The 27,435-nt window shown below is 45.8% G+C and overlaps 7 protein-coding genes across 7 annotated transcripts; 2 read left to right on the forward strand and 5 right to left on the reverse strand.

Annotated features, from left to right (window-relative positions):
- Positions 1–1,146: 1,146 nt before the first annotated feature.
- Positions 1,147–2,813, forward strand: AOL_s00083g103 (uncharacterized protein; the record flags this gene model as incomplete). Its single annotated transcript, XM_011125282.1, has 5 exons — positions 1,147–1,263; positions 1,332–1,386; positions 1,482–1,627; positions 1,755–1,864; positions 1,949–2,813. The coding sequence occupies 5 exons, from the start codon at positions 1,147–1,149 to the stop codon at positions 2,811–2,813; spliced, it is 1,293 nt and encodes a 430-aa protein (XP_011123584.1).
- A 1,370-nt stretch (positions 2,814–4,183) lies between these two features.
- Positions 4,184–4,771, reverse strand: AOL_s00083g104 (uncharacterized protein; the record flags this gene model as incomplete). The annotated part of the gene is made up of 1 exon (XM_011125283.1): positions 4,184–4,771. One exon carries the CDS (start codon positions 4,769–4,771, stop codon positions 4,184–4,186), a length of 588 nt encoding a protein of 195 aa, XP_011123585.1.
- Positions 4,772–6,352: 1,581 nt separating this feature from the next.
- On the reverse strand, positions 6,353–7,850 carry AOL_s00083g105 (uncharacterized protein; the record flags this gene model as incomplete). Its single annotated transcript, XM_011125284.1, has 5 exons — positions 6,353–6,867; positions 6,962–7,107; positions 7,237–7,370; positions 7,442–7,611; positions 7,742–7,850. 5 exons carry the CDS (start codon positions 7,848–7,850, stop codon positions 6,353–6,355), a joined length of 1,074 nt encoding a protein of 357 aa, XP_011123586.1.
- A 4,869-nt stretch (positions 7,851–12,719) lies between these two features.
- On the forward strand, positions 12,720–14,288 carry AOL_s00083g106 (uncharacterized protein; the record flags this gene model as incomplete). The annotated part of the gene is made up of 1 exon (XM_011125285.1): positions 12,720–14,288. One exon carries the CDS (start codon positions 12,720–12,722, stop codon positions 14,286–14,288), a length of 1,569 nt encoding a protein of 522 aa, XP_011123587.1.
- An 816-nt stretch (positions 14,289–15,104) lies between these two features.
- On the reverse strand, positions 15,105–15,773 carry AOL_s00083g107 (uncharacterized protein; the record flags this gene model as incomplete). Its single annotated transcript, XM_011125286.1, has 1 exon — positions 15,105–15,773. One exon carries the CDS (start codon positions 15,771–15,773, stop codon positions 15,105–15,107), a length of 669 nt encoding a protein of 222 aa, XP_011123588.1.
- Positions 15,774–16,833: 1,060 nt separating this feature from the next.
- Positions 16,834–22,959, reverse strand: AOL_s00083g108 (uncharacterized protein; the record flags this gene model as incomplete). The annotated part of the gene is made up of 5 exons (XM_011125287.1): positions 16,834–20,850; positions 20,930–21,055; positions 21,113–21,419; positions 21,493–21,971; positions 22,111–22,959. 5 exons carry the CDS (start codon positions 22,957–22,959, stop codon positions 16,834–16,836), a joined length of 5,778 nt encoding a protein of 1,925 aa, XP_011123589.1.
- Positions 22,960–25,472: 2,513 nt separating this feature from the next.
- Positions 25,473–26,998, reverse strand: AOL_s00083g109 (uncharacterized protein; the record flags this gene model as incomplete). The annotated part of the gene is made up of 5 exons (XM_011125288.1): positions 25,473–25,577; positions 25,666–25,780; positions 25,840–26,131; positions 26,209–26,838; positions 26,908–26,998. The coding sequence occupies 5 exons, from the start codon at positions 26,996–26,998 to the stop codon at positions 25,473–25,475; spliced, it is 1,233 nt and encodes a 410-aa protein (XP_011123590.1).
- Between the last annotated feature and the right edge of the window lie 437 nt (positions 26,999–27,435).

A 27,435-nucleotide genomic window follows, 5' to 3' on the forward strand; every position in this document is an offset into this window, starting at 1 on the left:
TATATGGCCATATGGGGTATAAAGTATCTATATCGTAAAAATCGATGGCCTCGAACTCATAAAGCTGAGTATCGTGGGTATGCTGGTATTATTTTAAAATACAGACTTTCACCTGCAAATATGGTGTCACATGTTGACATTATACGGTCGAACCAAAGACGGAGATCTCAAGAACGGGATTATGCTTCCACCGCCGCTAGCTAGCTACTTGACTAAAAGATTCGGATTTTTAATTTTTAAGGGCATCCCAGAATCACAATTAATATCCTCATAATAGGATCCTTCAAGACAATTAAAGTAGTATGCTACCCGAGCAGGGCCGATTCCTCTAGTATCCAAGTTCATAAAATCCAATATCTTCAAACCACGGTTCAAGGGACATGGCCAACCATGCCAACTGACCAACCACGAAGCTGTCAAGAACATTTCCACACGTGTGAAAGAATTTTTATTGTGGAACCTAAAAGGAATACTACCTTGTACAAAGAAACTTGCGTTTGGCTAGGGGTGTAATGTCAGGGATCCTAACAGCTTGTAGCTTCCGGGGGGATCATTGATTAATTGATAGTCTAGTCGCATGGTTACAAAGAGTCCAAATTACACCTAGGAGGTACCTATAGAGCGCTTTCACATCAGCTTCAAAATATAGAGACCCACAGCACAGTATCTAGTAGGAAATACCCGCACTATTGTGCGTGTACTAACACCTTATTCTCTCGCTTTGGTTCACAGTGGCACTGTCAGCATGTTATAAGTTGAGGAGTTTCTTCGTTCTATAATGTAGTGGCTGGCTGCTTCCACACTCCTCTCATAAGAACTCGTCCATAGCTATAGTACCAAGTCACTTATAGCCTGCCAGGAAACATCTTAACGGCGGAAGCAATTACTTTCTTAAGGATACCAAACCACTCTTGATTCTCTGCAAATCTATCACACCTTAAGCTTTTGCTTCTTTATCAGATACGGTCAAAGGACGACCAAAACCACTTCAAATTCCGATTTCCTAAAGGTTGGATGGACTTTAAATAGACTCGTTCCCAGGACTTTAAACTAGTTTAAAATTTGGCTATTTTTTAATATAGCCTTACAAATCAAGTAAATATAGATATCTTGGTCTCAAAGAATCGGATCCGGATCAATCACAATATGGCATCCAACCCATCCCCAACACCACCCCCAGCATCTTCAGTAATATTGGGACGTCCGGAAGAGACCCCTACCGGTCTAGCTACGACAATGACACATGTCGTAAGCGTTGGCAAGGTATGGCTCGCGCATTGTATACTTTTAACAGCGAGTAGAATCCTTTTAACGAAGTACTGTACATGTAGAAGGCAGATCGATTCGACCCTGAGATAATTATGGCAAATCCCGGTGATAAAATCTGTAAGCTCTAGCTACCCGACCTAGAACTATTTTACACGATATTCCCTTTTCTCCAGCTTCTATATTTGTTAGAACATAATTCACCCAAAATTTAGTCTTCCGATTCTACCCCACCAACCACTCGATAGTACGGGGAACTTTTGAACATCCATGCATACCTTACGAGATGCAGAACCCAAGAGTAGATAAAAATGGGGCGATATGGTCCGGCTGGGCCCCTGTTCCCATGATAAAATTAGAGGTACGGCCCTCATTAGCCCTCAGAGACGATTTGACAAGAGTCGACGCCCCAGCATCTTGTGGTTTCCATCCATACCTTAGATCCTTTTTTCAGTACCAGTATTACAATATTTACGAAAATCAATTAGGATGAAATGCCATCGTTTACTTGGACAGTACGCACAGCCGATCAATTATTCCTATATTGTGGGGCTCCAGGTTCTTGCAATAAAGCCGGGATGGTGATGATGATCAACCCGTTCGTAGCCCTATTCAAGACACACATAGTATACACTGCAATTTTCAACGAAAACTTACACCTTACCTAACTACCACCTTATAGAAATGGGTCCATTCCATTTGAGATATACCGTCAAGCTGCCCTAGCGGCTCCATTCGCACTAACGCCAGGCCAAGCATTCCCACCCGACGAAAACTATGGTGAAAGATCAACAACCACATCGTCTCTATCAGTTCCGCCTCCAACTAACCCACCGGGTTCACTTGAATCAAACTCACAAAATAAGGATTTAGCCGCTATTGCTGGTATCGTGGTTGGCGGAATCGGCGCAATGGCAATTATAGGACTTATTATCGCACTTGTTTTTCGATACCGAGTGAATCGCTCCGATTCGACAGCGTCGAATCCTCCGCAGCACAATAGTCACTTACAGCCACGAATGGGTCTTGCACCAAGCTTCAACTCACCTGGAAATCCATACTTTCACGCGAACAGCTCTTTTCCATACACACCAGAATTAGCTCCCAGGAGCCCCACTATACAACCTAATCGCTATTCGGGATATATACCCGGTTCAAATAGAGCTGGGAGAGTACAAAGCCATGATACAACTATGATCCCTGTTCGGGACGATGACCGGCCGTATTTCGAAGGGGTTCACGGTACACAAAGTAGCATGAGCAGCGGTGGTGCAAGTCCCGTGTCAACAACCGGAACACACACTCAACTACACCGATCTTCCAACTCAGGAAGCTCGCATGGAAATTCAATATTCAACGGAGCACACTTCCTTGGCAGAAGAGGCGCAAATCGAGTTTGGCAACACGGGGAATATGGAACAAGGCATAGGCCCGCTGAAATGGCGGCTAGTGTACTCGAAGAGGAAAAATGTGGCAAGGAGGAAGATGCGATAGTAGTTGATGGAATGGACCCAAGTGAAAGATATGGACAAGTTTATCCTAGGTGAACAGCGAGGTATCCTAAGGCAGTTATCATCAGTCAGTAGACAGGTATCAGTTCAGTTCAAATATCGATATCATCATTTCACAAATTCCTAGGTCCTACCTATATAGCCTCGATCGAGACCAGAGTCCTACCGGCTACCTAACGTTAGCTAACACTGAAATAGCACAATTTCATGCATCTTAACTAATATTTGGTATGCCCAAAATGTAAAATTTAAAAGAGCGATGTAAACCCTTTGATATATATATGTATACATGCCTCTAGTAGAAAGCCTAGGGACGTTTAGCTATCAATACATTATGAAAGTTTTAAAATTTTACCAAACTTGCAAACTCCTTGTCTAAGAAAAGATTTCTTTAACAACGGAGTTAACCGTACATACAATGATTATTTTATGCAGCTATGAAACCAAATACATGTAGGACAAGTGTAACACCAATTCCATCTCGTATCCTGCAACTCTCTGAATACTACGAAATGAGCACTGCACAACCGTCAACCACCAACACTGCCACGAGATACCACACTAAAATGTAACTTGGCTGCTCTTTCATTGCAACGCTAACGCCAGCTGAATATTAAGCTGGTGGCCGCTCGAAAATGTTAATCTTGAGTCCAACATAACTCCAAATATATTGTTGTCCGAATCGATGTCCCTTCTCGCTTTTTGATGAGCTCAGGGTGCACGGGTGAAGATCGGATCCTTTTGTGTAACGTTCACAAGTTGTTGCATCTCTTGCGTTGGTAGGCTTAAACTCGCCACGTTCTTGGCACTACTCAGCCGGATCCATGTGTCGATCGTGCTAAGTATCTGACCATGACAGAACAACCACATTTTCGACTGATAGGTTAATCAGCTGCTGGGGGTATTCTAGACGCCATATATGCCTATCGAAACATTCGAAGTTGCGAACCCGCTATAGTTTATTTTGGGGAGATTAATCGGTGTGCACATGTGTGAGCGCCCAGCCCCATGGCCCAAGACTAGGGAATCTTCATTATGAAAAAAATAGTATTTCTTATGAAGTTCCCAAAACTTAATTCCTCAACTAGAAAGTCTCAGTGCTCAAAGTTATCAACATTGATAACCACCGACGCTATCTATAAATCTTTTTTTTCCCTTATAGAGCGATGTCTTAATTAAGGGTTATCTTGCATGGCTCGCAATGTACATTTACAATACCCGCTCTTGAATTTGATCATAATATTTTGTAATTATATTGAAGGTTTTATTCTAGATTGAGCTAAGTTTAAAACAATTATGATTAAAATTAAATAACAAGTTAAGTATCAAAGAGCAGTACGCCTTTAATATGTAACTTCACATGCCGCTACACAGCATATCTTTATATCTAGCATCGGTCTAGGCCTCTAGTATTGCCAAGCACCGAATTGCTCGCTAGTGAACTCGACAGCCTGGTTGCTGAATCCCAAGCAGTCAGTAGCGCAGCCGCTTGGGACGTCCTTGCTAGCTGGTTGTCCAACATACACCTTCCATGGTCCAACATTCTTCTTAGCCGGGCAAGCGACGAAGCCACCCTTCTTGTGGGTGATTGGCCTCAAGCCATTGTCCTTGTTCTTGGGTCCGAGGATAAACCCGTCCTGGGTGGATCCTGGTGGAATATAGGCGCTGTGGGCCTGGGTGTAGCTCAAAGAGCCATCTGGGGCAATGTAGATTCTTTGGCCTCCGGGAACAGCAACGTTTAAGGAGGAGTAGCCGCTTCCAAAAGTGACCGAAGTGTATTTGCCAGATGGACAGGAGCTGGCTGGAACTGGTGGAGTTGGGCAGTATGAAGATGGCTTCTCGAGGCCAATGTAAAACTTCTGACCGGAAGCATTAACCGAGCCGAAGTGAACTGGGGAGGCAGATCGGAGCGACATCATGGTGAAGCTGAGATTTGATGGTGCCGGGGCCGCGGCAACGGCGGTAGCAAGGAGGGTAGCGAGAGTGAACTTCATTTTGATAGACGAGTAGGTTTTGATTAAGAAATAAATCCCAATGTTGTAGAGTGAGAACGAAGGTAATACTATAGGAGAACTGTATATATATAAGCTGAAGAGCTGCTGCTTGATGAGATGATATGAGAATATCTCGTTCTGGATTGAACCACCCTTTTATATTCGATATGTGAAGGTGATTTTCATAACGCTGGATATAAGACATGGATCAAGCATTGGCTCGTCCTTAACCTTGACATCATCCGCTCTCGGTTATTATCCACAATGCAACCCTAACTTGGGGGTAGAGTCTTTATTGGAGGCGTATACATGAAGTTAAGCCTTTTCAGTGTAAAGACATTGTTCAGTTGCAGGGTGCGCCCCAGACCACCGCGGAACTCTTTTACCCGAATACTGCACCATAATAGAGCAGATATACATACTTCGCCTGTAACTATAGTTCCAAAAATGACATGTTCTTCCTCAGCTCCTTTTTTTTCCAGCACAGCTAAAGTGATGGCCAACGACCGATGTCTTGGCAGATGTCAAAATTACTCGGATGCGCCAGCGCGAAGGAAGAAGCTCGAGGTTACATGGTAAAACCGTACAGGCAGGCAGATGGTTTCTCCTCGGCTTTAAATTGAGCTCATCGGGCGAATGCGAGACAACCAGGAAAAAGACTACCGCATGCGCAATACCCGGTCCAGATCCCGAGACTAGATTATCGCGATTTCTTCCCAGAGTCGTACGAAGCAGGACAGTCCTATTTATTTTTGGAACCCACGAGAATTGAAGTTCCTGGGGCTTTCCAGGACCTTCGATTGAGAAAAATAAAATCAGGGAAGTCAAGTGAGGTTACGTTACAACGTCTTTTGCTTTTGGCTATAGTTGGCGATCGCAATTGAATTAGTTTGAACGAATTCCATTTGCAGTTATAGCGTTGCACAGGTTGCAGTTCTCCTACCTGAACGGGTGGCGTTTGTCTTAGCACGGGTCGCTCGGCGAGTCCGCAGGTAGGTCCACTTGACTTTGTATCATAGATTCGGAAGCTCCACAAGTGAATATTTCCGCAGGCAGTTTTTGGATGAATAAAGTAACAACTCCTAGTCTTGCACCTGGTCAACAGTCCGGCTACTATGCATGTAAACTATGGCTAAAACTATAAATAGCACATCCTCGGCTATACTTGCTTGCCGAAGGCCGACTCTTTGAATTCTAGAACCAGAGCAGCGTAGACAGCGAGCTCGAAAAAGTACCTCTTAGATCATACATGCATGGTTGCCAGAGGTCTAGGCAGAGCTGCAGAGAAACACGCCACAGTTGGACAATTAAAGGGCTGGACAATTGTACAATAGAAAGGCCGAATGGTGTTGCATTTGGGTAGACCATGGTGCGAACTCGAGGATTTTCATTGGAATTTTGGCCCCAGACAGCTGCAATAAAGACCCCTATGATTTAAATCGGCTTGATATGTAATCAGAAATTTGCTGGTATTACTCTCATAGTCCCGTATCATGAATCAAAAATAGATAAATTTATATCCGCGCTTAGAGTAGATAAAATTTGGCTGTTATGCACATTGACAAGCCTGCCTAGCAATCCTCATCTTTCATACACGAAGGCTTTCTTAAGGAATGACCCTTTTTCTACACCACTTTGTTCATCTTCCTCAATAATTGAAGGACCTTGTAAATCGGTAATCCCAATATCATCTTGACCTTTGGGATGATCAATCAGCGGTGTATCCGCATATAGATCAATATCTTCTCCTAGTTGTGACAAATTGTTTCCTCCTAGTTCTTGCGGTGTTAACACTTGATCGGTCCCACTTGTCTGGGAACCCGAATCTTCTAAATGATATAGCGCTTCCTCGATGAAGTCAAATTCACTCTTATTGTCGCGATTATCGCAGATATCACTATCGCCATTGTCCGATCCGGAGCCGTCCTTTTTAAAATTGTAATTATAACCGTAGTAGATCAAATACAGCCAGACCTGGTGGCATTCAAGTCCAGGTACATCACCTCTACCGAAAAGATGGGGAAAGGTATTCGTATCTGCAACAGATTTCGAAGCTTGAATTTGTGTTGGGTCCCCTAGAGCTATGGGCCAGCACGCTGTTCCGATTCGAAGTCGTCATCTGTTAGCACAAGTACCAAGTATATATCAACAGTATGTGGTATAAACTTGGCTGGAAAGGTTACAGTTTACCAAAAAACTCTTTTTCTCCTAAGGGCGCTTGCTGCCAAGTTTTGTCGATGGTCTTGATTTCAAACAATACATCAAACCGCATATCGGGTTTATCAATGTGGACATTAAAACTTAAGAATCCGCAGTTGTTTTGGAGAAGTGAGAACCTAGATTTGTATTTTGTCTGAGTCAATCTCAACCAAATATTCGCCTTATACCCAAGACCTGCCACGTGCTCTACTCTCTGTGTCTATCATGCGTCAAGATATTGCGAACGATCGATAGGAATAACTTACACTTCAACAAATTCATCATTTAATTCAGCTAGTCGAAACATACTATGAGGCGCGTCGCTAGGCTTATCGACTGCCGAAGCGGTATCAATTCTAATGGCCGCATCAAACTCCTGACCGGTTGTTTTCACAGCTAACTTTTTATTCCGGATATCAGCGGGGAAATCTTTTTAACGAAGTCAACAGGATATTTCCCCCGCGAATATACCTTAACGTAACGAATGTATTCAAGCATGCCAGGGTCTTCATCTGGGACGATTAAGGCCCATACGCCCGCTACTTTAGAGAATCCAAGCGTATCGACCCATGGTTGAATGCTAACACTAGATTTCCCGTATTCAGGATTTCCATCATGTCCAACAGGAATTTCGGCGTGTACTAGTTCGAAGGGGGAGTATCGTTAGACACCAATCGCTCTTATGTTTCTTTCCGAGCTGTAAACTTCGAACAATCTCGATAACCACACTCATTTTGATCGATTGCGGTAATGGCTAGACAAGGAACTCACACCAGAGAGGCTCTTTCGTCCTCCACGGGAAAGTCCCAACATCACTCGGCTGAACACCAATCCTGAATTCGTCATATGCGTGGCATAGCAAAGCGCTGTCCTCGAACATTCGAACATGTTGACGTGCCTTAAGATAGTGCAAGTATAAGGTTTTCATATAACATGTTTAAATTATATTTCCTTAACTATGATTCACGATACAGTATAAAGCGTTAGCATCGAGAGCGGGACCCTCCAAAATTCCATTTTACACCCTCCACAAAACTATACCTATATATACAGCGCTATTAAACTTTCCTCGAGTCAGATCTATCGTTGATTTACACCATACCGACTGTAATATTATTATATCATGAGTAAAGGCCGTTTATATATTTGGTAGGCTAGCTTGGATTTTGAATAGACCTTGACGGTTATCTACCCTGCCGGGCCGTAGTTCTCGCATATTCATACGAAGATTCCCTCTCAACCCAAACCTTCAACTGAAAGCCGGATCCACTTAGAAAAGCTCAAATTGATATATATTCTTCATTTATTTTACCTTTTATAGAACCTCCATGGAGAACAACCGATCATCAGTAGACGTCTATATTCTCTTTACAAGGCGTTAGCCAAATTTAGGTGAGTAGCATCCCCGCTGGAATTCTGGCATACATATGTTCCGGATTATGGGTAACCAATCCTTCGATTTAATTCCAAAACTGTAGTTCTCAAACGAAACCCGGTCGAAACACTTGATAAAGCAAAGCTATTCTCGTATGATCATGATAATAATTCCCAGGATCGCCTTTTGGACCTGATAACTGCATAGTTAGCACCGAAGCTCGGTAACAGTTAAGACATGTCTCAGTACACAGGTGCACCTGCACCTGCATATGTATAAACCGTTGGCGACGAAAACCAAAAACAAGAAAAGTGCAAAAGAGAAGAAATATACAAATTTCTCCACTATTTTCAATATATTTACCAGTTTCGAAAGACCGCTGGTAAAGAGGACCCCTCTACGAGTACGTTAAACCCCACCTATGCGTCTACCCAATAGCCACCGACAGCGCTTCTACAACACAAATGCACACCACGCATGACATCTGTGAATTCGAAGCGCAGCTCACTGTACGAAATATTTCAAGAATACTACCTCCAAGTTCTTAGCTTTTAAGAGGCAGCCTTCCCAAACATTTGACCTTTTGGAATGTCTTACTTGAATCAAAAAAGATCGACAGGGATTTGAGTAGGCGAGGATTCGACACAACCAGCTGATCACGGGCATGATCATTGGAGGCCGTAGATGTTACGTAGGCTGGAAAGGCGTCTCCACACGTACACACTTCAAACCACTCGCACACGAGTACTTCGTGCATCACAACCCAGAAACCAAGTTGACCAGAGGATCCTTATGCATAAGGTTGTGTTGAGGCAAAGACACCCAATCCAAAGACAAGGGCTTGATTTACGGACAGGCAGCGCAGTGCTCCAGTACTATACTGATACATCTGCCTGGCCAACTGTGTATGGGCAGAAAGACGGTTCGCAACCATATGCTCAGAATGGTAATCCCATTAGCTACCCGATTCTTCTGGTGGGACCAGGTTTCCACGTCTCTTACTCTCCATTTCTTTCTTTCTTTCTTTTTCTTTTTCTTTTTCTTGTTCTTTCTTTCCTTTTTATACCTCTATATTTTTTCTTTCTTTTTCATTTTTTTCAACGAAGATGAATTTCTTGATTTTCGAGGCCGAGGCTCCCAAAGATTAGTGAGTGAGGCCAATGGAAAAAAATGGTGAGCACACCTAGGTACCTGCGCATAAGCCACCGGTGCGGTGAGAAGGATTAGTGGAACAATCATAACAACGCGGAGACTTAGGCACGAACAGTCACAATTTCCATAGCTGCCATGCCTCTACTGCATGCCGGCAAGCCGTTTTCCCACAGACATCCACAATATTAGCGAAAAAAGCATATCGGTGATTCGGATTTGGTTTGGTAAGCTATCCGGATTTTCCCATAGTGAATCTCAATAAGACCCAGAAGAGGTCGCTAGCCAGTTATTAACTATAAATGCGCGGAATAATATCTATAGTTTTGAGGGAAGCGAGGAGGGCCAGCCTAAATAAAGACCCGTGTGATATCGCAGGCTTGATATTAGTCTTTGTCGTGTCAGGTAAGGTCTGAAAATCAACCACGCAGTGCTACGCTGTACCAATAGTGGCTTCTCCAATCAGCTGATTTTTCCCACTGAGATTTAATCGCTCGATGGCGTCGGGGCGTTAATTACGTTAGTAGCTAAATTACGGTTACCAGATGTATTACCGATTTTTTAAGGAAGATATTATTGCGAATCACAAAGAAAAATAACAATCTTAGTGGGAAAAATTTTAGATCTTCATTTTCGAAAACTAACGGCGATATGGGAGGAAAGTTTTCCAGGATGCCTGTCGTTCAAAATTAGGTGAGAAGTTGCTGCAGCTGATGGCCGGAGGGAGACAAACGGCAGACTAGATGCAATCAGATCAGGTCCCACGGGATCTCAATCGATTAATCCAGGAGTCTACAGATATTGACTTGTAAACATTGATATCGCGACCGACATACCATACCGGTAAAAGGCACCCCCTAGACGGCGGCGGTCTAAAGTGTAAGTAAGTAAGTATACATTGATAGACCGTTTTGTCTCACCGGTCCAAGGCCTGCAATCCGTAGGCTCGATGCGATGTGACAGGCAGCTGGTGAATCGTTAATGCAGGTAAGCAAACTAGGAAGCTGGATCGCGACAAAGTGGCGTAAGAATTATAGGGATTCCACTTAATATCTCCCTAACCAAGGTCGCACCAACATGGTCATGACGCAGTAAGAGAAACTCGGGTATGCTCGTGGTGCAGTGCCGCTGCAGCATCAGATACCGTTAACAGAGTATTCAGGACTGGCGCAAGTAATCGGGGTTAATCTATCTGCTGCAAAGGAAACTATACATAGTATTGCAACACAGGCCTGAGGTAAGCAGGAAGTATCATCTCTGCCCCTTGGATCGACTGGGCTCGACCGACGCCAAGGGTGAAGTGATCTGAATAATCTAAATAGAAACTTGGTACTTGGGTAGAATCAACATTCCGAAGCTTGAGGCCACGGCTGAACTTCCAGCTAGGCTTCTAGGCTATCGTAGATCTGGTGTGCAGTATTACATATACCGACCAAAGCTCTCTCATCGGAAAATTCCATATCATGTCATGTCGAATGGTTTGTCTGCGTGATCAATTCTTTTGGTATTCTGTTCCTCGAAAGATGTTGGAATCTTCAATTAACCTACTAAAGCGGGAACTGATCAGATTGCTCCAGGTGCGATACCTGGTCTAAAAAGGATATCTCGCCAAGGGCCCGGCCTTGGATATTTCGGGGAATGCCCTGCAAATAGTGCAACTCGAGTTCTCCAACCACATGTTGCTTCTATTGATGAGAACCCTCGAGAAACAATGGCAATATGTCGGTACTGTGCAGTACATTTGTCTCGTACCCAGGGCAGTACATGAGAGCTGTGCTGTGGCCGCATCTCTGCCACCCGTAAACGTTAGGAGCTTTTAATTAGACGCATGCAAGCCAACAGGATACCTTTTTTTACCTTTCCCTCTAGTGCCTAGTAAGTAATCCTTGCATTTACCTACAGCAGCTCGTTCCCTGGTCTGCGGCATCAGAGGGGAACACATTATCCCAACAGCTAAGTAAGTAAGTATGTATGTAAGTACGCATGTACATGTATGTTCGTTTCTCGCGATCACGATGCCCGGTAGCCATTAATGGCTACTGAATGTTTCTTTCTAGGCAAGAAACATCTCAATTGATGTCAGCAGGTTTCTAAACAGGAGGCGCCAAAGAACCGACTACGTAACGGGCTCCCTGCGCACGCACAGAAATCGAGGTTTGTAGACGGCGCGGCGGTATGCATACCAGCAGTGCATTCCGCCTCGCCTTTTTCTCTCAGTGCATTCGCGACATGGTCAATACGAGAAACAAAAAAATAAAAGAAAAGAAAAGAATAATAGAAAAATAAAAAAGACTAAGGTGTAGATACCGAACCGCTCTTGCATAAGGAGTGACGGATGATCTCGCATAAAGCGCTATCGATTCTTTTTTCTTACCTAGTAGAGCCGTAAATCACCTAATTAGAAATAGTGATGGCCGGACAGTTTGGTAGAAAAAGGAATGCCAGGGGCGAGGATATGTGTAAGAAAATCACCTGGGAAAAATGGAACTACTGTGCAGCCATCATCACCGGTAGCCAGGTTCAGGTGGGGCACCGACCATGAACCTTTTTCTCCTCCCGGTTCCTGCAAATGTGCATTTGTGAGATCCGAAGGGGCGCACTACCCAGCTATTGTTCAAGTTGCTAAAAATTATGATAAATTCAGAGGGGACGCACTCGTCCGTTTCAAAGGCGTTCCCTTTCTGAATATCCGTCTGGGTTTCTTTGTGTCTGTGGCTCTATCAGATATAATACGGACGCAAGTTCCTGCGGATTCCTGGGCAGCATAAATCTTAATATCAAAAGTCGAGTCAGCCTGGGTATCCTTCGAGAAGAGATATTAATCTGCAGAGTCACTTCTCATATACTCTCGATCGATCCTTTACAATATTAGTTCCGACAGTACAGGCCTCGCCAGTTATATTAAAGGATTTCTTACCAAGCAAAGGGCGACTGCTGAATATTCTCTTATTTTCTTTTCTTTTATTTTTTCTTCGTCTGGTCTTCGCGGATTCGAAAGAAAGAGGTAGAGATATAAAGCCCAAACATTCTCCTTGGGGAGTACGGTACAAGTATGTTTTGTCTTCGACGTTCCCTGTGGCTGACAAGGAACCCCAGCCGGCGCACATCCAACCCAACGGCCAACACATTTGCTAACCACAAATGATCATGATGGATAGGCTTCGATTCGAAACCGGCAAATGCGATAGTTCGGATTCCGACATCCCCAAAATGTATTCGATCAAGATGCCCAGTAGATTTTTCAAAAGGAAGATTTTCCGTACTCGGAGCGAAAGCCCTGACTTCGGTTTTTCTTATGGAGGCGGATACAAGTCGAACGAGAGATCGTACTCCTCGGCTTCAGACAGTACAAACTCGATGTCAGAGTCCGACTATTCGATGTCAAGTTCGAATTCCAAGTCAAAGCGACCGTCTGTTAATCAGTCACATCAACATCCAATACCCTCAATGCAAGGGCCATTTGTCGAATCGATGAGATGTCCAGATGTTGACGTCGAAAACGCCACAAACCCGAAAGGGGTGGACCTAAGATACCATCCTCTTGTCAAGGTCATTGCCCAGATCGCTTTCGGCATGCACCTACTCCACAAGAAGCTTGCAAAGTCGGAGACCGAAGTGGTCAAGATTCTACAACGACATGTTGACGATATCAACAGATTCTTGAACAAGGCAACTACAAAGTTTGATTCAGCACTCTCGGATATCGACGAGAGACATAGGAATCTGAAAACGGCCGTGGATAACTCGACAGTCTTCGAGAAAATGCTAGCTACCGAGCCTGTGTTCAGACAACAGATTGCGGATGGCAACAAGAAAGTTGAATATGTTGTCAAGCGAACTACATCCATAATGGAAAAGAATCTCCGAGACGTGTGTGAAGGAACCCGCGCTCTCGGAGAACTTATAAAATACATGAACGTAATACGAAAAGGCTGGAAGAATACCGGTCTCGTTCGTACTTACGGCGTCATGGTTAGCAATGTTGAAGTATGGGGACGCTGCTTTGAAAGCTTGAGAAAATCCGGAGTCAATCTCGCACTAAGCCTCGAGAAGCTAAAAAATGTTATGGGACAAGTCGATAAGCGGGTCAAAAGGGCAGGCAAAGCCAACTCCCGCTCGAGAAAATCATCCTTTACGAAGGACACATCCTCGAAGATCCTAAAGCATGCGAAGTCTATGCCTGGCCTACCAGTGATCCCTAAGAGGACATCGTCTCTGAAGATTAGGGATTCAGCCTTGGCTCCCTTGGGTCTAAGATCGATGTTCCTAGGCGACTCTGAAATCTCGCTTGTATCTTCAAGACCACCTGCCAGTCACAAGCCAAATCTTAGAATCCGTTGCGACAATCTTGAAGAGACCAGCTTCGTTGCTCAATCGGACAAATCAACTTTCCTCAACATCGACGAAAGTGACTATGAAGACCCAGACCATGATACTCCCACTACTGTTACATCCTTAACCCCTCGCCCGCGACAGCCAAACCACTGGAAACCCCTCCCTCCAACCCCAATAACACCCCCTGCCGACATGCTCGTCTCTGACAACTTCTCACGTCCCACCACAGCTGGAAGCTTTTCCGAGTTCAGAGCTGCTCCACAGCCCAAGATCCGGGACCTCATTGACGATAAATCTTCCCCACTCACAATAGAACTCTGTCTTGAAGGATGCCTTGACGGCGAGACTAGCATGTTCCAATTACGCCCTGTGTATAGCGAAACTGGACTTTCTCATTCTAAATCATGCTCACCAATAACCACTGTTCGGCCATTGACCGTCCGCTCTGCTGCAAGGTGATGCAACCTTTCACGTCTTCATCTTGCAAGTTTCCTTTCATGTTTATTTCACACTTTCTTTCTTTCAAACTGTACGAATTCCCTTTTTACTATAGGTTTTTAATGATACCCGGCGTCTTGGTTTGCTTTTGTTTCAATGGGACTGGCCTGGTTTATACTTGCTTGATTCTTTTATAAGGGAAGTCCTGGCGTCTCGAATTCTTTCTTTCTATAGTACCTTCTCGAACTCAGCTCTTCTGAACCTATTTCCTTTGTCCAATCTTGGTCCAAAGTTAAATTGGAGGGATTAATACTACCGAACATATAATTTGCTTGCTTATACAGAGCACTTGCAATGTGAATCGTTGTCAAAAAAAAGGGGGGGATAGCTATACTTGTATTTGCGGTGGAAAACTAGTATGTATGTATCGCTTGACCAATCAAGTCAAATAAAATGAACAAATAAACAAAATAAACAAAAGAAATGTATCAAATAAAGACAATCCATAAAGCCTAGAGCAAAAAACAATACAATCCTGTCATTCGGGGAATATGGCATCCCTCACATCCGCGAAATTGTGCAATCTAGACGTCAACTATGCATTAGTGCCACTATTCCCAAGAAAGGAACATGGAAGGAGCCGGAACAATCGATATATCGGGTAATACTCACGAGAAATGCCAATTTGTTAGGACTCTACCTAGTCATAAGGCCACCCAAGTCATAAGTCCTTTGATCATAAAAAGGTTTGGAAGAGAGAGCAAAAGAAACAATCATTATCTTCATCATCATCTCAGAGGTATGTAATATGCTTTCCCCCCATCTCTCGTTCGGGTTCTAAATCTTAAGTTTCTCCAACGGGTTCAGAAGCTTCTTCAGGGCTTCGGCACTATCCATGCTGCTGCGCTTGACCTTCCCGATTTTGCTAACTCTACCTCTAATGACCCGTTTCCCGCTTCTGGGTGTCATCTTGGGGATCCTAGCAGGGGGACTGCCAGAAACGCCTTCGAGAACATGTTGAGAGACTAAGCCCCCCTCTGTCCCACCTTCCATTACCCCTCCTTCTCCGTGTCCATGTTCAGCCAGGCTTTTGACACTGAGTTTCATCGTCCCGCTTCCATCGCTACAGCTTCTTGAAACAACATTCGCAAAGGTATGAAACCAGCTCCTTTCAGCCAGATATTGCTTTGTCTCTGGGATTCTTTGTCCCGAAGACCAGATTGTGGGCGTGGCAGAGTAGTTAATAACTACATCGCTATCGCTTTCAAAAATGATATCAACGGCACCGGAATCCCAGCCGAAGTAGCCGAGCTCGTGACCGGAAAGGGTGAAACAGGTGACAAGAACGCTGGGTTGGAGGGAGAGATTGATGATGATAGCGTTTGATGGCTCTGAATGATAGGATTCTGACGGAACTGAGAGCTTGGTGAGAATGAGAGTTGGGATGGGGAAAGGTGGAGTAGCTGCGTCGTTAGTTGTTGCTGTTGGGGGAGAGCCGGATGACATGATTGGATCGGGTTCAAGCTGTGGTCCCACCCAAGCGAGGCTTTACTTTGAGGATCCGAGCTGCAAGATGGGGAGAGGTAGGCGCTCAAAGGAGATGCAGATGGATGGACAAAAGACTTCGAGTAAGATACGATGTAAAATAATAAAGGTGACTATGCCTTTGACGCTATCTGGAGATGTATGAAATTTGAGAAGAAGAAGAAAAATAATCGTCAAAGTAAGGATAAGAGGTGATGAAATGTAATGCGGCAACAGGCAGCCTTTGAAGTGTAGACCATACGGCGGGACTCAAAGCGCCACCGCAGTAAACAAAGACTCAGGAAACTGGGGAAAGCACCATAGAACACTTTCTAAGGAGGTGAGTTTCAGTGTACGAGTCAAATGCGTCTAATGATGTATGCTGTACGGGAATACCAGGCTATACTCTAGGAATGGCCTCTGGGGCCACCGCCAAAACAGCAGACGATACGTGGATTGCTCAGATACGAGGTCGGACGGAGGGAAACGTAGATTAAGAGAGCGGAGTCATTAGTTTGATCATTTCAGAGGCCGTTATACAAACTACTAGAACATTATAAGCATGGGAAACAAAGCCAAACCAAACCCCCCAAATCATTAAGGCGAGAAACATCCACAAACAAAAGCTCCGCTATGATCTTATAGTACGAGTAAAAGTGAAATATGTAACGAGAAGCAAAGTTTCAAAAGCAGTAAAAGGGAGAATGGGATAAACGAATGGCTAGAAACCGAAAAGACGCGCGCTAAATTAAAAAAAAAAAAAAAAAGGAAAGACTTCAACGTGATCAACCATTATCAAGCTTTTCTCAAAATCAGATATTGCAGACAATAAATAAACAATGGAGCAGTGGCTTAAAGGAAGAAGATGGAGCTAACGTAGAAGATGCTCGATTAAATAAGTGAGCAGAGATTCAGAACAAACAACAATCAAGCAGGCAATTCAGGGTGTATCATAGTGTCGTTAAGGTCGTATCGTATCAGTCGTCATAAAAAAAAGAATAAAAAAAGGAATAGAATGCCAATCATCAACCGCGATGTATCATTACACAACAGTTTGGTTCCGTTTCAAAAGGCCGCGGACTTTCCCCCAACCTTTAGCATCTCTGTCCTGGTAACCTTCGTCTCCGGACTCGCTTGCACCGGATTTATTCTCACTGACAACATATGTTGTGACATTGGCAATTCGTGGGCTTTCATACTCGTATCCGCCGATCATCAATCGTGAGTGTCGCTGTGATTGGGTTCGTAGAGATCGCCCATCGGGACGTCGAGGGTCAAGGCTGTTCGGATCGGTATTGAATTCATCAATTGGCGACGAAGGGGCGTCATCACTAGTGACTCCTTGTGACAGCGTAGGAGTATCAGCGATGGTTCTGGAGCGTCTTTCTTCTCCTCGGGTCGAACGATGGTGAGAGCGGTGTCTGTGTTCCCTATGCTCCCTGTCACGGTGACTGCTCTCCCTCTCTTCCTTGACAGGGGCTTCACGGCGGCTGCCACTACCCATCGATTGAATTGCAGTGGCGGCGGTGACAGCAGCGGCAGCAGTAAGGAGACTCTTCCGTGTCTTGTCGCGACGCTTGCGGCGTTCCTCATCCTCATCAGCTGGTGGTGCAACCTCGGGAGATCGTGGTTCGCTTCCAGAAAGCCCTCGAGCACGACGGTACCGCTCCTTCTCTTCTTTTTCGCCCTTCTCGCGTTCCTCTGTTCTCCGATGCCTTCGCTTTTCTCTTTCTCTGTCCCGAGACTCGTCTTCCGTGGCAGCTGCCATTTCTCGCGAAACAGCGATATCAGGGACCTCGCGACCCAGTGCCTTCCGCTCCTTCCGTTCTTCCTTGCGTCTCCTACGATCCTCTCTCTCATCATCAGTGCGACCGTGTCTATCCCTATCTTTCTCACGTCTCTCCTCTTCAGTACGATGTCGCCGACGTCGTTCCCTTCGGGACGCCTCTGTTGTAGCAGCGGCTGTTACATCAGGAATCGGTAAAAACCCAGGATCATCAGCATCTACAGTAGCTTGGGCATCGAACGCCTGCCTGGAGCCGCGGAGTTTCTCCTCGAAATCAACGGTTTCGGCAGGTGGTGTTGGCGTCTGTCGTGGTCGCTGATAGTCACCCTTTCCAGATAGTAGCACGGTGATGCGGGATTCGGCTTCCAAAGCCCGCTGCTCCATTTCTTCGAGGCTTGCTCGCAAAGCAACCGATTCCTCGAGGGTCTCTGCGGCACGGGTCTGGGCGGCAATCTTCTGCTTCTCGACGTCATCAAACCTGCCTTGGTATGCTGCAAGTTCATCTTGTGTTCGCGTAAGCTCGTCGCGAGTAACATCCAACCGAATCCTATCATCTTCGATCCGATGAGTAAGGTCGTAGATCTGATTGGCATGCTCCCTACAATCAGCTTGTCCTTCAGCCTGTTCAGGAACATCTCGAAGGCCGGAAAGCTCTGCCTCGAGCGCCTCAACTTTGGCGTTTGCGTCGTTGAGCTGATCTCGTAGGGCACCAACTTCTGCGAGTACCTCAGGCGCCTCCCGAGAAACCGGCTCATTGGCCTTCAAAACTTCGATCTCAGCAGCCAAACCTGTACTCTTCGCAATCTCTTCCTCGAGTCGTTCGTTGAAAGTCTTGTCACCAATCTCTTCCAGCTCTTTCGTCTTTGAGGCAAGCTGAGCTTCGAGATGGTCAGCCCTAGCTCTCGCTTCATTCAATTCCGCCCCCTTAGCTTCAATATCGCTAATGAGGTTTGCAACATTTCCTGTAAGACCAGTAATCTCGGCGATCTTAGCACCGATGTCGCTTTCCAAACCAGCTAGCTTGTCATTCGCAGCGGCTAGGTCAGCATTTGCATTTTCGAGCCCTGATTTAGCTTCGTCATGGACGCCTCGAGATGCCTCAAGTTCCTCCTTCGCGGCGGCGAGGTCTGCCTTTGTAGTAGTGAGGGAATCTTTGAGACTATTGATCTCGGTGACGAAGACTGTGGTACCTTGGCTTTGGGCGGAAAGTTGGGTCTCGAGTGTAGCAAGCGCATCGCGAGACGCTTGAAGTGCCGCCTCTAGCTCATCTTTCTCAATCTTGAGAGCTGCGAAGCTCACTACCAAACCATCCTTTTCTTCGCGAGTCGCCGTAAGGTCTGTCTCGTGAGCGTCTCTTACACTCGTGAGTTCGGCAACCTTATCATTTAGGGCAGCGACCTCGACATCTTTTGTGGTTTGCAATGAATCGCTAAGTGCTATATTTTCTTCTTCGAGTGCAGAGATCTTCTCGTCCAGGGTAGTATTTCCTTCTGTCAGAGTAGCAACTTGTTCTTCTAGTGATGACTTTTCGTCTTCAACGGATTGCACTTTTTCACGAAGCTCAAACTTCTCAGCCTCGAGAGCAGAGAATTTGTCTTCAATTTCTGCCTTCTCGGTTTCAAGAGCGGAGAACTTTCCTTCAATCTCTCCCTTTTCTGTTTCGAGAGCAGACACTTTGTTTTCGATCTCTGCCTTCTCAGTTTCAAGAGCAGTTGCTTTGCCTTCGATTTCAGTTTTTTCGGCCTCAAGGGCAGAGAGCCTGCTCTCCATTTGAATTTTCTCTGCCTCAAGCTCCGTAAGCTTGCCTTGGATGGAGCCTTTATCTGATCCGAGGGTAGCGAGAAGTTCTCGGGAGCTAGATGCACTCTTTTCTGCTTCTTCTAACTGAATCTTAAGCTCATCCATCTCTTTCAGCTTGTCTTCAGCGTCTTCATATAGCATCCTTAGGTCTTCAAGCTCTTTGTTGGCGTCTTCATGAAGTTCTTGAACAGTTTTGATCAACTCCTCTTGCTCAGCGGCAGCTGCTTTGAGTTCATCGACCTCCGTAGTATCAGCCTCAAGCTTCTCAACCTTCGCTTTGAGCTCTGTGATTTCAGTGGCCTGCAGCTCAATCTCTCCATCTTTCAGCATAATGTCGTCATTGAGTTGGTCAACATCTCTGAGGGCAGCTCTTTGTTCAATAATTGTAGCCTCGAGCTCCAAGATCTTGATCTTGGCCTCTGAAAGTTCATTTTTCAGCCCGGCGATTTCAGCGTCCCTTTCGGTAATTGTTTCACGAAGTTCGTTGAACTCCTCCTCACTAGGACCTTCATCGACTTTCTTTTGGAGCTCAAAGACCCTAACGTTGAGCCGTTCTCTTTCCTCTTTCGCGGCGAGTTCGTCGAGCAATCTTTGTTCAAGCTGTTCTTCGAGACCCCTAACCCTTGCCCTGACGTTGCCGACAGACTTTGCCGCCTTAGCTGCGAGCAGTTCCTTCTCCTTTTCTGCAAGGGCATCTGTCGTCTTCGAAACTTCTCTCTTAAGGTCTCGAACCTCGATTCTGAGAGTCTTAGCAGTTTCTTGGAATCCGGTTTTCTCCTCGCTGATTTTATTTTTCTCAGACAAGAGTTCCTCGAAGTCGGCTGTCGCCTTTGTCAAGTCCTGCCGCAGCTTAGCGGCTTCGGCTTCCGCGGCTGCAACCTTACCCGAGTCGGCTTCATCGAACTTTGACTTTTCAGAATTGAGCTTTTCCAATAGTTCTAATACTTCTTTGATTTGAGAGTCTTGTTCTTCAGTGAGTTGTTGAAGTCTCCCTCGCTCGATCTGAAGTTGGTTCATTGTTTCCTGCATTTGTCGAGATTCTTCAACTTCAACTTCAAGGCTTTGGATGCGTCCCTGGAGCTCGGATTTCTCATCCCCAAGCTCAGAGACTCTATTCTCAAGTCTTGAGAGAGAACGGCCAGCTTCAGATGCCACATCATGAATTTGTGTCTTTAAAGTGTTGTTTTCAGCGACTAAAGCTTGGAATTCACTGCTCGCATCTTCAATCATCTGGGCTGTTGTCGGAGACACGATGTCGTTGGCATTGGTAACCGTGACCTCGGGAGCCTCAGAACCTGCGTCGGCATCTTTTGATACTTCTTCTGCTGGTTTACCCTCTGTGACTTCGGTATTGATCTCAAGGGTCGGTGCTTCCCTATCTTTTGGCTCGGCATCTGCGGCACTTGTGTCTGCAGGAGACATGGTGCTAGGTTCAGGCTTATCCTCAGCTGGAGTTTGTGGAACAATGTCATCCTATATTTTCCCATCGTCAGCATAAAGTTTTTCATACTATATATAATATATGTGGAGCACTAGGATGATGACAACATACCTTGCCTTTACTCTTCTTCTTCTTTTTGGATGTCTTGCCCGGTACAGCTTCAAACCCGTCGCCTTTTTCCACGGATGGTGTCGGAGGGACACTTTCGGATGGTGTGGGTGGTACTGTCTCGGGTTCCTATTCCAGACCGCGTTAATGCATGCTCAAAATAACGGAGTTGTCGGGAAGATATACCTCTTCTTTCTTGTCTTCCTTTTTTTCTACCTCCTCTTCTTTCTTTTCGTCCTTCTTGTCGTCCTTCTTGTCGTCCTTCTTATCATCACTTTTCTTATTTCCCTTATCTTTGTCGTCATCTTTCTTATCATCACCACCATTACCGGATCCAGACCCAGAGCCACCAGATTTGTCGTCACTAGGGGTTGGTGGCTCAATAGGTGTAGGAGGCTCTCCATTGGACTCTTTCTTCTTTCCAGCGTTTCCACTGGCACCACCCTTACCCTTCTTACCCTTCTTTGGAGCATCCATAGGTTCAGACATGTTGCTATAACTTTGCATTAGTCACTGACGGTGATGACAGAAAAAAGAAAGAAAAGAAAGGGATAAAAAACACATACTCGTTTTTAGGGTCGATCCTAATTCCTATTTGAGTTAAAGGGTTCCTTTCATTCTTTAAGAATTCGGTCAATGCATCTTCAGGGTTTCGTCGAATAGAGGAGCCAGTTGTTGTTGTTGCTGGCAGAGGACTATAAGGTGGTGGTGGCGCACTGCCATACGATGACGATGTATAACTAGGGTCGTTAAGGTAGTTGTACTGTTTCGAAGGACTAGTAGGTTCGGGTATTGGTACAGGGTCTCTATATGTGGTGGAACCAGAGTATCCACCATAAGGCGATTGCTTTGGATAAGGGTCGGAAGGAGTCGGTCGCGGCGGAGCGTAAGGATCAGCTATAGCAGGAGATCCTGAATTATTCTCGAAGACATTTCTTAAAGAACCGACGTTGCGACCAGATGAAGGCAAATCACTCGGTCGGGATGGTTGATTTGATGGAGCAGGTCTGCGCGACGGCTGCGACGGTTGAGTAGTTGGAGGTTGCTATATACCTAATTGTCAACATCCAACGAACAGAAAGATCGAAACAACCAATACGAAGGCGAAGAAAAGGAATATAGACACGTATATCACAAACGATATAAGATACAGGATAGAATAGGATAGAACAGAATATACTAACCTCAAACTCCTTCTGAACCTTCGACAGGCCTTCCTTTGCAGACTTGGCCACCTCCTCCCACTTCTTCCCCAGGCCACCCCAAAAGGACATGTCGACTGCTTCTTGATATGACGGAGGAGGGGTAGCGTCGTACCCTGTTGTGAGCGATGAGATAATGTCGGCTTCAGTGAGATGTCGTGCGTCCGATGCAAGAACGTCTACGTTGGCTGCAGACTCAAACCTGCCCCTTTTGATGGAGCTGGTGCGGCAGGACCAACCAGTCCGCCCACCACCCGCCGACGGCGCCGAAAAGGATGTTGCCACGAATTCAGTGATCCGCTGTGCGTGCAGAACCGACGAATGATGTGATTTCTGGGTCGGAAGGGTGTGGATATGGTCCAATGCAATGCAATCGCTCATGTAAGGTCGAGGGCAGGGCTGAGGGTGATGATGATGATGTGGAAAAGGTTGGTTGGGACGGTTCGTTTGGACCTCACCTAATGGTATTGGCAACGGGGATGGCAAACGGAACAGGACGCTAGCCAGACTGAGGATTGTAATTGGGGCTTGAGCCGGCGAACAAAACCGGTCAGGAAAAATCAAAGGCAGGGCCTGACCATCATCAGCAGCCAAATCCTGGTAAGCTGGTAGCACCGACACTGCATGAGCATGAGCATCAGCATCAGCATCAGCATCTACATCGACAGTACCGACAGTACCGACAGTACTACCACCACAATCAACTGCCAAAAGGGCCGATATCTTTGCAGGGTTGATTGATAGTGCGGGTACCTGGTCAGTAGCAAATTTGTCTCTGACACCAGTCCCACCCCAGTTCCACACGTGAGGATAGTGGCAATTTGGCTCCATCCGGGCTAACCCTCTGTGAGAATGGTCAAGGAACAAACACCTTCGATAATGATAATGGTGTGCGCTTAGTCGGTTTGGTTAGGTATGGCGAATAACTCGGCCCGGCTACAGCCTATCTGTCTTCCCGCGTTCAATTGATGTCTTGGGTATCTTCCTTCCTTTTGGTGAGGCAAGAATGAGCTGTCTTTTCGCTCTTGCCCTGCAAATACCTATCGATGACTTGCCGGCGAAAATTCCTTTTCTCTTCCCGCAGTCTCGATCGAAGTCTCCCTTGCCTGTCCACAGATGGTCCAGCCAAATGGAGTAAAGGGCTGTGTTTCAACTTGCATACGCCGTGTACCGAGGAACTTGAAGAACTTTTTGCATCCACGTCCTACGAGAAGCCCCTCCAAATTCCCCCCTATAACCCGATCAGGAACTGGCTCGAGCTTCGGTCTGGAATGGAAGATGGTAACCCGTCGCTGGCCGCTGTAGATACAGTTTGCTGGCCTAGGATATATGAAGATATCAACAAGGGATTTCTGCAAGATGCGTTACGTCTAGCAAAGCCTGGTATAGCGCGCCACCCAAAAGAACGGTTCCGTTCCTAATCGTCGTAAATATGCTTGTCTCGACGAATAGCAGAAACCGCTCACGCAAAAGCGTAATGGGATAGACAGCGAACTACGAAGATACGAATAAGGGAACCTTTCTCTTCAGAAACCGTTCCTGGACAAGTATCACGTTTATAGTTCAAGCAAGATGCGCCGAGGAAGAACCCCCAAAATACTCGGAAATCGAACTTTGATATCCAATCTCTTCACAGTTTGTGTGCACTTTCTAATCAGCGAACTTTCTCCCTGTCGATGTGATAGCGGCTTTGGTAATTGCAGCAGCAATTATCAAGTCGAATCCTTGAGCTAGGTATTCGAGACGAAGACTCGAAAAGAGGAACACGAGAGAGCAAACAGGCACTCGGCGGCTATGACGAGGAGACTTTTTTTTTCTCCGAAGCCGCTCGCCAGGATTTGATCCCCTCAAAATAAAAAACGACTAAATAAAAGAGAAAGGAATGATTGTGAAAATGATATAAAAAAAACACGACGATAAGAGGAAAAACTAAATGGAAAGAAGAATATCGAAAACTCAAACTCAAGTTTTAAGTGACTCAAGACAATTAACGGTTTGTTATCGTTCCTTTCATCCAGAGTCCTTCTCAAGTACTCCATACTAGCCTTTCATTTTTGGCTCGGTACTTGTACATCTTTCAACCCTCGAAAAAATTTTTCCCTCGACTCTAATTCGAGCTGGTCCTATGGTAGCGCAGCTTAAAAAAGCAACTGGGTAATGGATTCCTGCTTGAAAGGTCGTCCCTTGACAGGAAAGGTGCGACTGTTCTGAGTTGTCCGGCTTGGCTTGCATGATCGTTGATCCAATTCCATCGAATTTGGGCAGCTTGGATGGGGCTTTTGTGGAGCACAATCCCAAGCGATTGGGTGGTCATCCGAAGAATGGCATGTTGAGGTTGAAAATGGGGCGACATGGTCACTGCTTCTTCAAAACGGAATGTCGAAAAAAAGCTGAGCTCTCGTGGGGTAATAGCTGGAGGACTTCTCACCGAGGCAGCAACTCTGATTTGGCACGGTGAAACATCACAAGATCCAGACGAGCTAAAAGTTTATATCAACCGGAAGTAGTTTGCGATAGACAGCTCACCAGGAGCAATAGACTAGTAATAGTAACCAGAATTAAATCTAGGACAATTCTGACAGCGACGCCTTCATTTTGATCAGTACCGATTTTGCATTATAACCACGGTGTCAACAGTATTACACGGCTGATTGCGACAAACTAGCATATGCGACATTCTGCGGGAGATGGCAGCACTTCGTGCTGCTCGACGCAGTGTATACGAGCGATGGCAGGACTTGACCGATATGATGGGGTGGACATGCAGGGTGCTGCGCAGAGGAAGGCATCTCAAGAGCGCAGCTGCATATATCATATCTCTTGAGCTTGAGGGATGGATGCAAGTACTGGTACAAAGCCTGCAAGTTATATGCAGTTCGGAAACGTCTACAAACGATGCCGCAAACATGTTTAACACTTTTGCGTTGAACTTTGTGGAACGTTGATGCAAATCCAACACCATTGCCACGGTGCGATCGCCCGTCGATCATCCAAATGAGCGGAGGTTGATTGTCTTAAATTTTGATTCGGAGCATTGCTTCCTTTATCAACTATCCGAAGAAGAGTTCGAAGGCAATATACTACAGATTACATTAGTAGATATAGATCCTAAGCATGCATATGATAAATGATAAACGGTGGGATCGAATTGATTAATGCATCTAGCCTCGAATCTATGTTCAGTATATTTAATGCTATTACGTCGCGCTATGAACACCTCGTATCGATATCTATTAGATATTAAACAATGTATACATGTATGAATACCAGAATCATGTGCATGTGTCACATCGACACTACCATCAATATCAATGTCCACCAAAGAGCAAACGTCGTTCGGAAAGTTAAACATCATAGAAAAACATTGCCAGGTCTTCCTCTGACAGGCCGTTGTTCTCAGGTAAGCTTTCTAGGGTGAGAGGAGCTCCATCAACGCTCATTGATGTAAGCTATACATTGTTAAAACGTGGAGATGGGTTAGCACATACATCATTAGCAGTGACGGTTCTCTTCAAGGAAAGCTGGGAAATTACATACCATACAAGTGCGAAAGCAGAATCTACCCTTGATCTCATAGAGATCAGGGGGGGGTTGAGTGAAGCGCCAGCATATGTTTTCGTATTCACTGCCATTGATAGTCATGTTGAAATATCTTGCACGGAAAGTTAGCCTCTTGTCTAACAAGTTTACTCAACTAGGAGGGATATATACTCAGCGTGGCCCTTGTAGGGACAAGAAAACGACCTCCCATTCTTGCGAGGATCTCTCGCTGACAGCTTGTGGCCTGAGGACAGCTTGGATTTGAAGATGTCCCGTGTGAAGTAAAACCGTGGTGGGTAGCCCTTCTGAGACAATACGATAGCTTGGTTCGACTCGAATTTATCCGTGTCAATGTGGATTTCAACGGAGCGAAGGCAGTGGTTCAGGCTTATACCCTTGTATGGGTCACGTGGGAAACCAATTATAACATCCTCGTGCTCTCGCCATTCGTCTAGACCGGCATCTGGGTCAGCATTGAGGTATTTGATGGAAGATGTCGCCTTTGGAGGTGAAGGGGAGTGAGTTGGCATTTCAACATACCGAGAGCCTTGAAAGGGATGCGAATATGGTCTTTGAGGCGGCCCTGAGCAACAAGTATGACGTTGCTGACATACTTTTTGTGAACAAACAGAGCAAGATCGCTTTCGACGAGATCAGCTAACCCACTTGCTGATAGAAGGTCAAGAAGTTTCTCGTCCTTCTTACTACCACCGTACTTCTTTAAAGGGAATCCCTCGTCCTCTCGGTCGAATACGGAAGACTTGTGAATGTAAAGTGTCGGGAAATAACTGTTCTCCCAAACGTAAATAGCTCGCCCGGTATCGAAGAGAAGAGCTCCAAGATGCCAGGCACGGACACGCTTTTCGCAGACCTCGTAATGGCCAATTTTAGGGAAACCTGGCTCGTGGGTTCCAGCTTTCCCTACGAAATCACTGGACTCCAGTTGGTTTGGTTTCGTTGCCCCTCCGCCTTGTCCTTGCTCGTCACCTATGGCCCCGGGCCCCTTGTTCCCTCTAGGGCCCCTTGATGCCTTCTCGTCTTCGGCATCTACGAACCTGCTTCTATTCTGATCCATGGCCTTGCTCGTGGGTGCTGCTGACTTGAGGCCGTTGGTTGAAGTTCCGTGTGTGTGATGAAAACTGAGGATGGTTGGTGATGATGGTTGTATTGCTTGAACAAACACATCAACACCAACCTCTCCTCTCCCTCGAGCAAGAAAATGAGAGGGCCCGCACGTACGCAGGTGCGCTGGCCCAAGGGTCGCCGGGGCGACATCAATAGAGCCCCAACCCATATCAATGGGTGGGGCAGGACAATCGCGTCGGACCATGTTCTAAACACCAAAAGACACGCTGTCTGGATTTCAGAATATGTGGGGCGTATACTCCTGGCCCAAAAGCCATTGGACGCGGTATTGAAGGAGGCGGGTGGGGCAGCGGATGTCTGTTATGATGTTTTTACGAGAGCGGTTGTTTGAATATTGGAGAAAGTTTGAATAACGAAGTGAGGTTTAGAACGTTTGGAAAGGTGTTGTAGATGTTGTAAAACGATGCCAAGCCTTATGCCCGACTGAAAGGAAGGGTCTCTATAGTCCTCCCTGTATCCGTGCCCCGCCGCCCTTCCCAGCAAAATTTGCTGGGTGGGAGGTCCAAAATCCCATACAAAAAAATGTGTTGTTTTTTCTCGGCAACATCGGCGCTCTCGGCGCTTGTTATCTTGGTTAACGGGTTTGGAAACGAGACTGCGCCAAAAAATAACATTTGCTGA

The sequence above is a fragment of the Orbilia oligospora genome (genome assembly GCF_000225545.1).
Source record: "Orbilia oligospora ATCC 24927 unplaced genomic scaffold scaffold00083, whole genome shotgun sequence".
In the NCBI taxonomy this organism is placed as follows: domain Eukaryota; kingdom Fungi; phylum Ascomycota; class Orbiliomycetes; order Orbiliales; family Orbiliaceae; genus Orbilia; species Orbilia oligospora.